The sequence below is a fragment of the Taurulus bubalis genome (genome assembly GCF_910589615.1).
Source record: "Taurulus bubalis genome assembly, chromosome: 1".
Lineage (NCBI taxonomy): Eukaryota > Metazoa > Chordata > Actinopteri > Perciformes > Cottidae > Taurulus > Taurulus bubalis.
Genome location: NC_136589.1, coordinates 31761913 through 31779613, shown reverse-complemented (window position 1 = coordinate 31779613; position 17701 = coordinate 31761913). Strand labels below are relative to the sequence as shown.

Below are 17701 nucleotides of genomic sequence, written 5' to 3'. Positions count from 1 at the left end.
GAGAGCGTTTGAGCGCGAATCAGCCGTGAAGAAACCCAGATAGCCTGATGTCAATCATCTCGCTAATTTAAAATGGAGATTAGGACATTTGCTTGACTTTGTTTAGCCAGGTACGAGAAATAGGGCCCAGACCACACATCATTTTGAAAAAGCGAGAAGCAGGCCAGTAAGTAGAGAGTTCACTAACTGTGCACGAGGTCCGGCGGGTGGTTTGCAGTTAAAAGCTTTTTCACCACATGCAAGTCCGCTTCTCTAGATGTGTGATGTTAAGTTAAAACCCATAACTAACGCTTCTTTCTCCTTGGTTTTATTTGGCTGCATTTGCTGCTTTGTTATGTTATATCTTTCCTGAGACCAGATAATTGATATTAACATTCATTTTCAGACAAAAACATTTTACGCTGCACTGTAATGCAAAGGAAAAACATTCCTCTCAAGGGATTAGTCTCCATCAATACTGGGGTGATGAATCTGAAATATGAATCTGAATGCAGCCAATTATAATTGTGCTTGAGCTGTATTATATGCTGAATTAGGAGCCTCTGAATTAGACTGTAAAAAGCCATCTTCATGTTGTTCCACACATTCCTGTAATGAGAAGGACTCCACACTCTGGATCCTGATTGACTGAACGATATCTCTGGAGCCATTATGGACCTCCTACTACTGGCACCCTTGATGCTACTACTTGTTTAGCTTAGCGTAGTTTATATTTATTCTAAAAGACCATAATAATGAAATAAAATTATTAAAATAACATTTAAATAGTGCATGATTCATGTGGCATTAAAGAAAAGACATGAACCCATGACTTTGCACAAAGATGTCAGCACTAAAAGGTGTACTCGAGTATGCTTCGATTCTGTTCTCATCGAAGAACAAATCTCAAATAAGAAAACATTGGTAATGTCAGAATCCTGAAAATTGCGTATGTGGGTTTTAAGAAGTCATTTCTTCTCAAGAGGATTGGTGAATGTTCTCACCGTCTGAAAAATGTCTCTGTGACTCTCAGAGGAACTGTTTAACGAAGCGTGAAGCCGCCTCCCTGCTGCATCACAGCAGGGTTCATGCTAAATGGTTAATGCGCTGTGCTGCTTTCCTCCAGACGCAGCACTTTGAATTACAACTGGGGAGTTTGAGACTGACAAAAATATTTTTGATGCAGTCTTCTACTCTCTTCGTGCCAACCCCAGGCATGCCGTCACAGACTCCTGATGTCCATTCTGCCATTTGACACAGACCTGTGAAGAACTGTAACAACTGGAGCAGCTAAAGGAAGAATCTGTCTGGTGATGTATAAAGTTTTCGATTTCTAATGAGATAGTCTGTGAACACAAACACTTCAGAGACTGTTTCATGCAGCTGTTCCGTGCTGTGCCTCCTCACAAGTTTGTCTCTGAATGTTACCCAGCGCCTTAGAGTGTATGGCTCTGAACTACTCAGTCGTCTGAATGCTGCCGGGAAGAGACGGTATGCTTTATTATCCGTTTCCTGTTGTTTGAACTGATCGGGTAAAGGAAGTTTGAGAGACGTACATCTCCTGTGGAATCCTTGTTCAACCACATCCCAATATGCGACTGTGAAGGCCATGAACTCTTCATCGTGTTGGTGGAACCAGCTTGAGATGTGTGCTTTGCGTCATGGGGAGTTATCCTGTTGAAGTATCCATTCGGAGATGAGACTGTGGCCTTACAGTGTTATACATCAGTTACAATACTCAGGTAGGCTGTGGTAATTGAACCATGCTCACTTGGTATTAGTCTTAAGGGGCCTAATGTGTGCTAAGAACACGATTGCATCACCATCAGTCTCGAGCCTTGATGCAAGGCAGAATGGATCCATGGCTCTATCCTTTTCATGTTGCAGCAGGTGTGTTTTGAATCTCCCACTGACGAGTTTTGGTGAGCCTGTGCCCACTTTAGCCTCAATTTTCAGTCAGTCAATCAGAATCCAGAGTGTGGAGTCCTGCTCTTTGCTGGACAAGAAAGGAACCTGCTGGTCTCCTGCTGCTGTACCGTCCACTCAAAGGTTTGACGTGCTGAGCATCCAGATATGTTCCTGTGAATAGCACTGTTGTTACTGTCGCCTCGGTCTGCTTATTCTTCGAAGGCTTTCTGTTTTGATAGAAAACCTACGTTACAAAGAAGGGGCATGGAGTTTGAAAGACATGTTTTTTATAAATCTGGAGAATAAAATACCTCACAAATAAAGGTACTTCATCAAAATCATATACGATGACGTGTCGTTTCATTCTGAAATGTCAGCTTGGCTCAGTTCAAAATGTTGTCTTAAAACAACACTCATGTCCTAATTAGCAGCTGAATTCTGGCGTTACAAGCCAACAACTTTTGTGAGGTCACAGTGAACTTTGAACAACAAAATCTAATTAGGCCATCCTTGAGTAAAAGTGGACATATGTGCTAAATTTGAAGAAATTCCCTCATGGTGTTCATGAGAATGAACTGGACGGACTCGAAAAGCCTCTGTGGTGGTCACGGAGGCAAAAAAAGAGGGCGAGTAGATAGAAAAGGCAGAGGAAGAACAGTCAGCTCATCAGCACAGTGAGAGCTGTAATGAGGACTGTGGAATGACTCATTCAGGCTCTATGCAAGCATTTGAGTTGCAGCTGTTGTGTTTGATCTTGTTGACAAATGTAAAAGAGAGAAAGTGCCTTAATGGCATGACGCACATTCAGCAACATGCTTCCTGCAGTAATTATCCACACACACACACACACACTCCATTGTTTTGTTTTTTGGTACTTGGTCCTCCTTCCATTGGCTCTTAGAAGAAAGTATTTGATGATCCTGTCGTCACAAAGCAGCGAGGCATAATGCAGTTTTATAACGACCAAAGCGTAAAAACGTGTACCTTTGGAGATGTTAATGAGGTTTCATGACAAACAAAGACTCCTACCATTATCTCAAGTAAACAAACGCATGCAGTCTCAATTTCCTTTGAACCGTGTTTTACTTTTGCAACTAGGTCACTGCGGTTAACAGTAACCGACATACAGCGCACAGGAGATTCTACCAGGAACCTTTTGTGTTTATTGCCAAAAGTCATTTATACATATAATAAAAAAAAAAAACAGTCAAGTGACCTTTTCCCTCAGAGTACAATGTATTTCTTTTCCTGAGATAAAAACATTTTCCGAGAAACGCAGTGTAATTATGGTCCATTTATAGCCATGCAGCAGCAGGCGCTCCATTTATGTACAAAATCATATGGAATTATACATCTTACCAGAGGAAGTGAATTTATTGGTACAATGAGAGAAGCACAGCCGTACGAGACTGTCAATCGGACGTAGAGCTGCTCACTCGATAGCTCTTCTCGCAAAATGTCGAACCGCAGCGTCTTTAAAGACTGGATCTGTAGGGATAAGATCTGGAGCGTGTGGTTATAAATAAAGCTGCAACAACCTTACACACCTTATTAGAAGCTTTATTTATAACTCTGTGCCATCTTGTCTGTTAGAGACTTGTTCTCAAAGTAAACTAAAGCCCCAAGTTGGGTCACGTATTGGTAAATGTACATTTAAGGCATGTTGTTTGACCAGAAATGAAAAAGGAAAAACACCTCAAACAACCAACTAATGAGGAGTCATCCTTTTACCCTGGACTCAATCCCAGAGCTAATGTTGCTTCATCAGGTGGTCAACTTTCCCCTTCAACTGAGGAGTCAGTTTCATATTGCTGTGTATCGTCGCTGTCAAGGGGATGTAAAAGAAATATGGGACTAATAAAACCACTGTGGTAAGAAGAGTCTTTGCTCCAGAGGGTGTGAAGAAGATGAGAAGAACCTTTGTACTCGGAAACCGATCAAACCGAGCCCCTTTTGTTGTAAAGTCTATTTCTGGACAGGTTTGTGTTGTGAAGTTGACACTACTTCTCTTCTTTTAAGTCGACTGGAGAGTCCGCTCTCTCCCTCTTCACCGAGAGAGTCTCCTCTTTAACACTCCCATCGTCTATTAGTGCCGTTGTGTCTCTTTTTCTCTCCTTCTTAACCGGCTCCCTTTTCACCTTTTTCTTTGCTGTAACTGCGCGTGGTGGTTTGTCATCGGTGGTGGACTCCGAGGTGGCTTTGGAGCTCTCGCAGACAGTCGGGCCATCCCACTTTGGTATGTCCACGCCCAGCAGCTCCATTAGCTGTTTCATGACCTCGTCCACGTAACTATGGATACGCAGGTGCGCATGCTTGTCCTATGAAACAGAAAATTACGACTGTGAAACGGTAAACCCGGAGATGCTGGGCAGGGCACATGAGCAGAATATAAACACAATGATGCCTTTGATTTGTTCACAGTATTTCCAGTGCCATCTCATGTTTCCACACATGTCAGGTGGTGCATTAATGAGACTGACGTGTTTCGTGGCCTGCAGGTTGACGATGGCCAGTTTCCCTCCTTTGCGCTTGGTGAGAAGCGGAAGGTCTCCACTGGGTTTGATCTGCAGGGAGGTGCCAAGCGTCAGGGCCAGGTCGGCTCGTCTGGGTGCAGACAGGAGAAAAATATGTCTTTAAATTGAGTTTCCAATGCTGGTAGACATTTTTGGGATTGAGAAAAACATTAAAGTAGGGATTCACAATTCATTGAAATAGCAATCTGGCCTATATTGCTATATCCTAATTAAATAGTGTGGTGCTACAGAGATACCCAGGCATCTTTGTTTGGTAAAGACCCCCACAAAAAGAACACTAGAATCATTTAAACATGTTTTTCAAAGAAAATTTAAATAAAGATGTAATAATTACCAGTCCCTCTAGTATAGCAAATCACATTGCAATTGCCATGTCAGTAAAAATAATCACAACTTTTTTTCAAAATTGTTTTTAAAAAAAAGGGACATATCATCAAAAAACTCCCTTCATCAGTGCTTGGGCTCATACATTTGGGAATCTGGAGCGCCCACCAACCCACAAACTGTGAAATAAGACAACCCAGTGAGTTTTTCTTTGGCTGCCTGGATCAGAAAACATGAGTCAACAAAGCAATTCAGATTCGGCTCCCCTTTCTATGTCACATGCAGCTCATCAGAATATACTGCCCCCCATCTTAGTATTTCCAACCACAGCTCAAGAACTCTCTTTGCAAAAGGTGCACCATTTTCTTCTCACAAGTCAATCAGAGGAAATTTGATTCATTTCAGAGGACGGGAGCTTATAAAGACTGAAGGGTCCGTCAGTATGAGAAAAATAATGCATGTTTTTCTGTATGGATCCTTGAAATACCTTGAGAACAGCCATACGTGTTGTAAAACGATTTAAAAGATTGCTGAGTTTAGAGAAATGGGTGCTTAGTAATGGTGATACATGAGAGGCACAAGCTGTTATCTGCCGTTTCAGTAACACATTCCCGTCATAATGAATGAAAGAGCCCAAACACGGCAGCTCTCCAAGATTAGACTCCTATTCAGTAATGAAACATAGTGAAAGAGAAGCTACCTGGATACAACTCCAGCTCTACGAGTACACAACACATTGCACATCGGTTAGAGCTCCAAATCTCATCTTTGTAGTTTAAATGGTAATTATGCGTCTATTACCCATAATAGACGCATCAATCTGAAGCACAAACATTCAATTTATCTTGCCGTTTTGTAGACGCACAAAAGATTACATGGAACCATTGACAGAGAGAAATGGTAACATTAAAGCAGACTGTGAAGCATTTTTATATCAGGACACCAACAGAAAAGCCACACAGATAGATTTCCCATTTCTCAGTTCACAGGACATATTTGAACACACGTAGATACACACGTGGAAAGCAGGGTCGATACAAGTATGTATGGTGTGTAACTGGATTAATACAAATACTGAATCAAAACCAAAAACAGACAATAGTACAATAATAATAGTATAATAAGTAATAAGGAAACAATGGAGCACACCTGCTGGCATCCTCTGCTTTGTTCAGGTCTGTGTCGGGAAGAGCATCCTCCCAGTCCAGTATCGTGCTCATCAGCTTTCCCCTGTTTTGGTAAAAGATTACTCTAACATACTAATAAAGGGATTATTTCATTATTGGATATTTAAAAATGCAGTGAAAGCATGCGTTACCTGCAGGCTCTCAGTCCCCTGGATCGGAGGACATCGCAGTGACGTCCTGTCGGTTTCAGTCCCATCACACCGATCACTTTTTCTCTGACATACTGCCTAGAAAACCAAGTCTCCTACAGGTTACTTCTCCGCCTGACCAGATCAGCTTCATAAGCACCAAATCAGCTTCTAAGCCCCCCGCGCCTATTCTCGGACAAACAGAATGGCCTCAAAACGGATTTCAGTGAAAGATGGGAATTATCACAGTTTCAAGATCCAAATGTGTGCGTGTGCGCATGTGTGTGTCTCACATACCTGCCACACTTCTCACACTCCTCCACAAACATGTTTCCATGGAGCTCTGATAACACATCCCTAGAAGAATAAAAAGATCAGGTTCACTTTAATGTTTTTCTCCAAAATGAATATCTCTTCAACAGAACTTTTCTGCAGTCCCTCTTTGATTAATATTCTGGAGGCCTTGTATTTATTTCTGCATTCCACTCGGCATCTTCGATTGATTTTTGGCAACCAGTTCCCTTTACCAGTTTGTCCGTTGCCTCAATGATTTCCTCAGAGAACTACCATTTCACTCACTAGCCTCATATATAAAAAATAAATAAAACTGATTGTAGTGGAAGAAATGGCTTTCAAGGAGAACAAGTCTTCTGATACGCGGCAAGGTTGGGTTTACGTGCTGAATGAAAAATTAGATTATTGGCCTTTGGTTAGTCCAATATGTTTGGATAGTCCAGAGACGGACCAAACATGTTCCACTGCACTTGAGCATATTTTTGAATTTACTAGAGCTGTATTTCAAAGAGCTCCTCATTTCGGGCTTCATGTTTCACAACAATCTATGAAACAAACTGGCGTGAAACAATATGGTTATCTCACACAACTTATATTTTATCATATTTTTGTGAATAATTAGAAATGAATAAAGATCAAACTATAATGTGGTTGTTTCCTCCACATTAAGGAATTCACTGCATTTTGCAAGTTAACTTTCCTCTAAATATATACCTCACGTCCACTTCTCACTTATTCCTTCCCTCTCCTCTCACTCTACTTCAACGTCAAAATATTCTGCACAGCACAGCGATGCAATCTAAAATGTAACATATATTTACATATGGAGAACCTTTTCCTCATATATATGGATCTTTTTGTGAAAACAAGGACATTTACTGCAGTCAGTAAAAGAACAGAAACTGTGTCGAGATAGATGCCTCGCTTTCTATTGCAAACCAAGTCTACCTACGGGTACAAATAAAGTAACCTAAGTCATACAGTGTTTGATAGGATGACACATCTTTAAAGGGGCACTAATAAGTAATTGAATGGGAAAGAGGTGACTCGTAGTGACAAACCCAGAGTGATTTACCCCCTAAACTCAATGCTGCTCTCTTCCAGCCCATTGTTTTGATTTTATGCTACGCAATTTCAATGTTTTGGTTCACTCTCACTGCTCTCATTCACCTTGTTTACAGCAGCAGCAGGCAGCTGTTTTTAAGTTCTTATAAACCAACCAGCACCAAACGGCACAAAGTTAGCATAGCTGGTGAGTCCAAAGGTCTACATTTATTTAGAAAAGACAGAGGTAATCATTTCTACAGTTCACAATGTGTTCTTAGCTATGAAATATTCTGCTTCAATCCATATTTGTTGGCATTCAGCCTTTCAAACACATTTTCACTGCAATTAAGAAACTGTTCTACCGCTTCCCTCGCTGACACAAAAGGAGGCTGTACTGATGGGTTATTGATCAGCTGCACATTCATACAATACAAAATAAATTGAAGGAAAGTTCAATTCAAATAAAATTTTGCTTCAAGGGATTTATTGTCACCAGACATTGTGAACAGTGTGTGTGTGTGCTTGTCTCTTTCTGGGGCTGGGAAATCTACTTATCATTTAGCAGAATCAGATTAATTTATAAAATAGTCCTTTATCTTTTTAAGAGATTATGAGTGTGTATGTATCAGACAAACGGTGAAACTACCACTGCAGATGACGAGCCGGCCGCGGAGCTGGGCCCGTGTGTGTGTGTGTGTGTGTGTGTGTGTGTGTGTGTGTGTGTGTGTGTGTGTGTGTGTGTGTGTGTGTGTGTGTGTGTGTGTGTGTGTGTGTGTGTGTGTGTGTGTGTGTGTGTGTGTGTGTGTCTCTATTTTGAAGAAATATCTATTGATGGCCAATCAATCAGAGCAACTTACACTGCACCTATAACCTGTGAAATATTGCATTGCTGCTATTGCCCACTAACAACAATGATTTGAGTTACCTACTTGTGTGTACATCATGCTACAGGACGGGAGGCAGGGCGGGGTTACCTGGGGAAGCCGGATCGGACATGTAGGCCGTCCACATTCTGGCTGATGAGATACTTAAGGTAGCCGGCCCTCTGCAGTCCCAGGAGAGCCATGTGAGTGAAGCTGGGTCGGGCATCTTCAAATGTGGTGTCAAAGTGAGGCGACTCCCCCTTTTCTTCTAACGTCCACACACCCTTTGGACCCCTGAAAGAGAATGTAGAGATGAAGAGATGACTGATAGTTATAGTCAGGGTTGGACAGGCTGTAACGCAGTGGGTGGACTGTTGGCATTTTGTGTTGACAACTGGTGCGTGGGTAATGGATATGTATTCATGCTTGACTACGAGTATCAAAAGTGTTTTGCAAAGTTTGTGTACCAAATTGACATTGTGCTGTCAAATCTCAAAAGCTCAAATGTCAGACGATCAGTTTGACATTTGAGCCCACTAGAAATACAAGAGACCAACCAAAACAATTTACAAAGATTCTCCAACTACAAAGAAAATAGGAAATTAAATATGTGAAGTCTGTTGTCCAATCTAATCTGTCTGATTCACGTTTCTTTAATTAAACAGTCAGTTTTGGGTGTCTAAATGATAGGACGAACACAGCTGACCTGTCAGCACTGGTGCCGTTTAAAACCCTCACAGTTGCCCAGTTACTTCGAGGGTACACAACTGAACCTGATGCATCAGACGAGGGAACGCATCCAGTGAATCCTCAACACAGCATCATCTCGCAACACCAATATGATTCACTGACCCCCTCAGCCAGTTCAAGACCAGTTCAAAGACGTACCAGCATTATGGAGTGGTCTGTACGTCGCTTATTAAACGATGCTGTGGGACATGAAAGCCACGGAGGATCTGTGAAGCAGGTGTATTCACAAGGCAAATGTCGTCAATAATATCAACCCGAGGAGCTGAAGTTCTACCTGTCCGCTGGGGAACATGTGCGTGTGACTGATGTGGACATAAGAACCTTGACTTTACTGGCAAAGGGCGACTCTATTTGACCAATCAAATATTAATTAGTCAGGTCCCCAGCAAACATATACAAATGTATGAATTCTCACTTGTAAATATATGACATTCACACTTGAATGAATTCAATGAAAGAGTCAAAATGTCTCTATTGTATGTGCCTCAGCTCAGCTATTACAGCAAAATACGTGTTTGCACAGTATCAGAGGAAATTCTTGCACTATGAACAAGAACACAGACTGAGACAGGAGTTATAAGAATGTGTGTGATATTGTTTTACAAAGAGCTGGATTTGAGAAATAATAAAGTACTGCCCTCGTCTGCTCATACAGTGGTACTACAAGAGAAAGCAGGGGGATAAGTGAAGAGGTCCACATTATGTCTACCAGAAATCAAGAAAAAAAAAAAGTTTCAAGCTAAAAGATTATTTGAAAACAGTATTTGTATTAGATGCTGTGGCATAAAGTTGGTAGTTGTCCACAAGTCATCTTCAGACTCGCAATGTTATATCATCCATTATATATTTTTATATAATCTATTTGGCATTTGTGCTGTGCATATTCAAAACAGGAAAATACAGGAATCTCCATTATGTTATGCATATTATCATAATCTTTCCAAGGCTGCCAAAACGCTTGAATGGTCCTTTGCAGTTAAAGAGTCCTTTTCTTCTCTCTCTCGACCGTTTGTTTCTCTGGCCTCAGCAACAAGGCCATCTCCAGAATGACTGTAATTCTCTACACATGAGCTGCCACAGACACTTTCGGAAATTGACCATTTCATCAGATTATATGGTTGATTCACAACCACCATAGAAATAAATTTTTTAATCACAAAACCACTTTATAATGTTTTATTTGGACCTTAAAAATAAGCTGTATGATTAGGATTCCAGCCTAAATTAAGTTTATTTTAAATAAATTAAAACATCCTAAAATTAATGTTAATTTTCCTATGGAAGCTACATGCACATAGGCACATGAGCATTAGAATATACATTAACTAGAATGACCACCTTGTGGTTGTACGCCTCGCCTAACCAGTCAATTTACAGTCGACGTCCATTTCTGTCCAAAATATCATCTCTTCATCATGTTATCCTCCATGACATTAGTGCGAAATTGTCATAATTAGCATTTTAATTATGGTTTGCTTATGGCCAACATAACGACAACTTGTATTGTGAGGTCACAGTGACCTTTGACAACACAAATCTGATCAGTAACTCCTTGAGTCAAAATTGGGCCAAATTTAAAGAAAGGAACTAAGGGCGTGCCTTAGATAAAAGTGTTTAAGAGGATGGGATGTACGTGTGGTTTCAGTGACCTTAGCCATTGACCCCTAAATTATAATCAGTTCATTGTGGAGTGCAAGTGGAAATTTGTGCCATATTTGAAGCAATTAACTCAAGACGTTCCTGAGATATCGCGTTCAAAGGAATGGACTGGATGTACATACAATTGGAGAACTTATGACTAATGACAATGACAATAATGACTCGCCAGTGTAAAGGCATACCAAAAAAAACAGGGAGGAGACACTATATGGATAAACATAAATAAAGTACTGCTGGTATTCCAAACCATTCATGTAACAAGTAAATTATTTAAAAAAAAAATGGAAAGCAAACTTTATAAGGGACAGAATGTGTGAGGTCAGAGTTGCCTTTCATGAAACACGGTTCAGAGAGAAAGGAAGTGTGAGTTTGTGAAAAGGGGTGACAGAAAAAGGGTATGAGTCACTGTTTTTGCTTTACCTGAAGTCAGGGATGCCTACTGAGGTGCTGATTCCTGCTCCAGAGTGGACAACCAAGTATTGAGATTCTTTTATCAACTGGGCGAGGGTCTCCACCTTGGCCTTTCGCTCCTCAGGACTGTCAAACACCTGCACAGAGCAGGACAAATCCAGTTAGAACAACTGGCTGATTCCGGCACAATCAAATATCACATTACTTCTGAAACAATACCATGACCAATGACAATGGTAGGAAAGGGATGCTTTCATACAGTATTTTATCTAAACAGGGTTGAGAGATTTGGTCCAATGTTGGTGTGAAGAGCGTCCAAGACTTTGCAATCCAGCCCAATATCTCCAGTGGGACACAAGCCACTGCAACTTGAGAAGTGTAATTACTTAGGAAAGTTTGCGCTGGATTTTGTTTGTTTTCTTTCAAGTTAGGATAACTTTTCGTGGTTTTTTTAAGTGACGGGTGGATTATTATTGGACCTGAGCAGAGCTTTTACTAAACATGTGACAGCTTTTATGACAGAATTGTAAAGTATATAACAAAGAGAATGTCATATTACGTTTAGGGTGGAATGTAACACAATATATTCACTTTCATTAGTGTACAGTTTTGATGTATTGGCAGAATAAAAAAAAAAAAAAAAAAAAAAAAATATATATATATATATATATAGATAGATAGATAGAGTATTGCCCCTTTCCTTCTCAAATGTATCTGATTGCTAAAGTGGCTGTTTTAGCCTAGTTTGGGCCTCTTTTTAAAAATAATCCACGTGTTACATATAAAACATAAAATGACATCACCAAACTGGAGACAGTGGGTTTCTGCAATATACATTAGAGGGTAGAAATACGACTTAATGCTCGTTCAGCTACCTCCTGCACCAGCTGACGTTAGGACATTGATTGCACGTGAGCTAATGGTGTAAAACTTATGTGAAACTGTGAATGGACCCATTCTTAACAAAGACCAATGACCGATTGAACGTTGCTTCAGGGCTTTCTGTTGTTGCTTTAACATTTACGTAAGTTTTACTCGGTAAACGATAGAAAGCAGAAGCTTTACTCATCGTGGAGTATATCGTGCTATTCTAATATATATATATATATATTGTTAAAATACCTCCTACGAGGTCTGAACACGGCTAACATGCTAGTCGTTGAAAGAAGCTACGTAAGCTCACAGTAGATGTTTACCTCGGGGAGTCCACACACTCCTTTGTCCGCGTACGGAGAGAGACCAGCAGCATAGTTCACAGACATGGCTGTTGTTGGTATAATGGCTTTATTATGGTTGTGTTTTTCCTGTATGATAAAGATGAATAATCTCCCGGGCGGTTCTTTAATCGTGTTGTTTGGCTGACGTCATCACTAAGCGACAACGTGAGCTGCGTTCATAAAAATGAGGAAATGCACGACATCTCCGCTTCAAACCCCAAACCGGTTATCTGTTTACTTTTCACATATCTGTGACGTTAATACAAAATAAAGCTTCCCAGCAAACTGCATGATGTCCTTTTTTTAATTATCAAAACAAACGTTTGTACATTTCAGATAACATTTCCCCAAATCCTGACATTAAACTGGATTTCACAAATATTGCACTGCAAAATTGGACACACAGTGGCCAAAACACAAACTTAAATGTATTCCTATAGCTATCATCTTCAGGGCGTCGAAGTAAAGTCACTCAGAAGGCTGTTGCTTTTAAACTATGTAGATAATATCCAATTTTCTCATGTGACATGAATGCAGCACAGTGTCTTCACAATCATGAACTAATCATTTTCTTGTGAGATACTAATGGATTTCCTACTTTATACAATTTCCATTAACATGCCAGATAGTCATATCTATAGTCGGCAACTAGCCTACAGTAAAACAGACACAAATGGGATAGTATCATCTATAAATATGCAACAGTTAAAGAACAATGCTGAAATGTGTAGATTCACCTTTAAAATCTGTCTAATACACAATTAAATTCATACAAAGAGAGGGAATATTGTAACACAGGACAGATGGGGTTTGTATCCTTTAAGACAAGGGAAAGCTCATGTACAGAAATATGAGCCATTAAAAAAATAGACAGTTTATGAAATCAAAAAGGTGAATATACTTTAATTACTTTTAAGACAGACAATATTGAAAGGGCAACCAATCCAAGCACTGCAAGACTGTTCATTTCCCTCAATAAATCTTTATTTTTCAGTTTAAATAGCCGAAAATAAAAAATAAACAAGTGAATAAAACAATACAGCAATCATCCATACAGCTACATGTGCATATCAGTTATGGTACCTGCTGAAGCTCAACTCTGATGACCACCTAAAAGAGTATAACAGTTGCTTGTATTAATTGTTTTGTCAAATGTAATTCATTATCCTGAGAAATTCAGTATGAAGTCCTAATTTGAGTTAATTAAACAATCAATATTGCATCTGCAAAAATACACAAAAAGACCCATGCACTCTAAAAATGATATCAGAACCTGTCTACTCTCTGCAGACACAAAGAATATAAATGAGAATAGAACATGACGGCCTTGTTCTTTCAATTCAGGGACTGAAAAACTTCTGATAATTCTGACCGATACCGCAACAACACTTTTTGACAAGATATTTTCTGCATTTTTTGCCAATCAAACTAAACCTCATCACATAAATCAATCCAAGCAAGAGATTGCAGGCATAATGTCAAACCAAAGAAAGAGACAAAAATAACAAAGCCTGCAGGAGAGCAACCAAAGACAAGAATACAATAAGTTTTGGGCTTTCGTTCACGTCTTTGGCTCCGTCAGGCCTCTCAGAGAGCAACCCTGAGGAGAAATACAGTTCTGATCAGTAATTAGTTCTGCCCCCTGAATAACTTCCCTACATGACTATTAAATCTGAGCTACTTCAAATAACATAATCCCACACTCAAAATGACACGGAAACACATCCAACAGTAACCAGAAGAAACACAGCAAAAGATACATTTTCTTGTTACCAAAACTGTTCACATGAGGATTTGACCCACTGACTCAGCCGGCCGGTCCTCCAGATACAAAGTTCTCTGGCATCTCCGTCAACGTGAGTCTTTCTTCTTACCGAGCATGCAGAAGAACTTTGAAAACAATGTCCTGTGACATCCCGTCTTATCGAAGCCCGGCAGAATGTGAAACTTGAAAAATGTCTTGATTCAACGAATTTGCAGTAGATTGTTCAGTACAAACACAAAGTGCTTGAAGCCCTCAATCTTCTGTCAGTCACGGAGACCAACTACTGTTGACCAACATCCCGTTACAATTAGGGAAATAAAGATATGCGAGAGAGACGCCGAGTAAAGTTTGGAAGTGTTTGCACCAATGCAAATGTTGAGATTGTTAAAAGTGGTATTAACCCCACAATACTATGTACTGTCCGGGAGACCGTGACAACTCAATAGGATTAAGTAATATTCTCTGAAAGTAAGGTTTTAGGTGATAATGATAATGGAAAACTGGTGACTTTTGTGCTGGTGCAAATTTGACTAGGTCTGACCCCCTCGACAACAGTGCATCGAGGTTTGCGTCTGAAAATAATTCAGAGACTCTTTTCATTGGTTAAGAAGTGGGAAGCTTCAAATCTTTCTTGGTGTCGACCAAGAATTTCTGACAACCCAGACAGAAAAAAAACAGGTAGCATGTGTCAACTACGGTTGGGATGCAGTGAAAAAGCACGTCATGACTCCTCGTTGCCCGAGTCATCTTCATCGTAGCAGCAGTCGCCGTCCTCGCCGTCCACATCATCGTCGTCATAGTAATAGTCATAGAAGAGGTCGGAGCCTTCGTCGGGGGCCGGGACACGCGTGCGGATGCAGTACTCGGCCAGTGTGGTGGGCACCTTCACGCCGTCTCGCTCAGCTTCGGCCTTGGTGGCCAATACCTGTTTCCTGAGGGGAGTAAAGAATACACTTGACGACTGACACTTGACAAAGAGGCTTTATAAATGTGGTCGACTCTTGGGAGGAAACTTTTGCAAGTTGCAATAATAAAGTGCGCCCGTTTACCTGATGATCTCGACGTACTCGCGGTCCTTGCCCTTGCTGTCCCTCCATTTGCGGTACATGACGGAGGCGTCCACGTTGGCCGGGGAGAAGGTGTTGGGTTCATTCAGCAGCGAGATCACGCTCAGCAAAATCGTCCTGGGAGGGAACACAATGGTTAGTGACAATTTGCAGCTTTTAACAAAAAAAAATAATTGCACTTTTTCCACAGGATATAAACACGGGATACGTTTTAAATAATACCCAACATGAAATCCCCCTATTCATCATTGATGTATTAATACACACACATTTAAATAATTGTAGTATTCATCAACAATTATAACTTAAATTACATCTGTATTTTAATTAATTGCTTAATAAATTATTGTTTGATAAATATTTTGGAAAAAAAATGGAGCTCCGACACAAATCCAACATAAGCCACTTTTGTTTAAAGGAAACAGTTCAAATGTTGTACTGCTTGGTAATGCCTGACGCAATTTATGGCTATACAAATATTGCACAACAAACCAACATTCAAAAGAGATATCGAATGACAGCACTGGCCAAAAACAGGTGGTAACAAATACCCAGACAGGAATTCTGAAGGGACTCCACTGAAGACAAATGTCATGTGGTAAGGGTGTCAGGTCAGTCATTGAGGTGGTTGAGAGAAGACAAAGAAGGGAGGCACCCAGAAAGGAGCGACAGATGAGGAGAGATATCGAGGGAGAGTGCTCACCGGACATTCTGGGTGGGATTCCACCTCTCTGAAGGCAGCTCTCCACTCTGCGGGTCGTCCACTGGAGGGTGCAATATAGAGATACACACATCTCCATTCTAAAAAAGGAGGAAAGCAACTCCTTTCATTATGCAATGCATCATATAACACATGAAAGACGGCAAATGACTAAGGCACGAAAGTCACCACATTTAATGTTATGAAATAGAATCAGGTTTCGATACGTTACCTCGTAGATGTTGGGGTGCCACATCTTGGTGAGGAACCGGAAGGCAGGCGGGGAGTAAGGGTAGTCTATAGGGAACTTGATCCGAGCCTGGAGACACACAACAGGTCATCATTACTACAATATACACATTTTACTGACAGGCTTGATCGTCATAGATGTGATGGGTGCAATTTGAAGAATTTGTACCGTTTTAATGACCTGTCGGATGTGCCAAAGACAAAGAAAGTTGTATTCCTACCTTAAAATACCCCCCTTCATAATGAGTGTTTGGGGGCCCGAAGATGGCCACCTCCCAGTTGTACATGTCAGCCTCGTCCACCAGTGTTATTTTGAATCCTTCGACAGGCTCCTCCTGCAGGCTCTTCATTTCCAACATGAGTGCTTTCTGTGAACTGGCTACACGAGTGCGCTCGTGTTGCGCCATACTGAACTATGTAGCTTTCTCGATAATCTGGAGTCGACAGCTGACCGCTTTGTTTACACGAGCCAAACAACCTACCGACACTGAGGGGGAAATAAAAATAATAAAAACTCACTTGCCTGTTTTCGGTGTTCGGAGACAATGAGACAGGCCAAACCAGACTGGCTGCGCACAAGTCAAACAAAGGTTGCGTTGATTTCCTCCCCGAATCAGATGAATTATTAACAAGTGTTATCAATTCTTAGGTGAACTGACCAAACCATGGTGGCTGACAAGCGCCTCCAGCTTTAGTTGATCTACCTGGCAGCCCCGGATATAAGCCGTAAATCTACTGGTAGCTGCTGGCTAATGTAAACTAGCTCACACGCTCAATTCCGGACCAGCTGAAGACGAGTTTACCTCGGCGGGAATAGTTTCTAACTCCAGACGAGTCGGACGAGAGAATAAAACTAAACTACCGATCTGAAATGCGAGCAAACAAAAACTCTGACGACAAGTCACAAGTGTAGTTTATAACGACCTGACAGGAGAAAGGGTAAAGAAGAGTGTTGCTGAAAGGAGTCTCCTCTCCTTTCAACACAGGCAACGGCGCGGTGTTGTCTGGGATATGTAGTCCCCGCGTCATCTGCAAACACGACTTTTAACCATGCAAGCGAGGGGAAAAGCCACACAATGGTGTTGAACCATACTTGTTGATATGAACACAATAGTACTCAAGGGGTAAAATTCTGGACATGTCACCATTATTATGAACTATTATTTAAAGAGTGAATGGAGACAACTACATTTGCCTGACGTCACGGAAACGCGAATGTTGTTTGTGTTCTGAAAAGCAGCTTTGACCTAATTTTTACTCCCGTGTTATTATGACAAAATAACATATTTCAATGATGTTAAATTGATGGTAGATTACCCGTGTACTATACATTCTGCAATTTATTTAAATTGTATGTATTCTAATTTGTTTTCGCAATTTTTACTCGTGACGTCCAAAATATGCGCCACCTTTGTAGAAAGCCCTTTTAAAGCTGTTTCCTGCTGCCTGTCTGATCAAAAATATTTTGAAACCAGACTTTTTACCTCACAGTTTCCATACCCGTATCAAATGGAGGTATATTTACTTTATTAACTTCACATGTTTTACAAATACACAGGAATACTTTACACGGTGTAAAGACAGCCAACCGTTTTCTCTGTTACCTCTTATTTACGCGA

At 40.7% G+C, this 17701-nt stretch overlaps 2 protein-coding genes across 2 annotated transcripts; both read right to left on the bottom strand.

The window, feature by feature from the left end:
• Positions 1-3171: 3171 nt before the first annotated feature.
• On the bottom strand, positions 3172-12406 carry sirt6 (sirtuin 6). The gene is made up of 8 exons (XM_079219777.1): positions 12281-12406; positions 11094-11221; positions 8376-8558; positions 6358-6417; positions 6064-6159; positions 5895-5975; positions 4368-4491; positions 3172-4205 (listed from the first exon to the last, which is right to left on the bottom strand). Exons 1-8 carry the CDS (start codon positions 12344-12346, stop codon positions 3888-3890), a joined length of 1056 nt encoding a protein of 351 aa, XP_079075903.1. The 5' UTR covers positions 12347-12406; the 3' UTR covers positions 3172-3887.
• Positions 12407-13263: 857 nt separating this feature from the next.
• Positions 13264-16910, bottom strand: cdc34b (cell division cycle 34 homolog b). Its single transcript, XM_079219790.1, has 5 exons — positions 16304-16910; positions 16066-16152; positions 15837-15934; positions 15116-15250; positions 13264-14998 (listed from the first exon to the last, which is right to left on the bottom strand). Exons 1-5 carry the CDS (start codon positions 16487-16489, stop codon positions 14788-14790), a joined length of 717 nt encoding a protein of 238 aa, XP_079075916.1. The 5' UTR covers positions 16490-16910; the 3' UTR covers positions 13264-14787.
• Between the last annotated feature and the right edge of the window lie 791 nt (positions 16911-17701).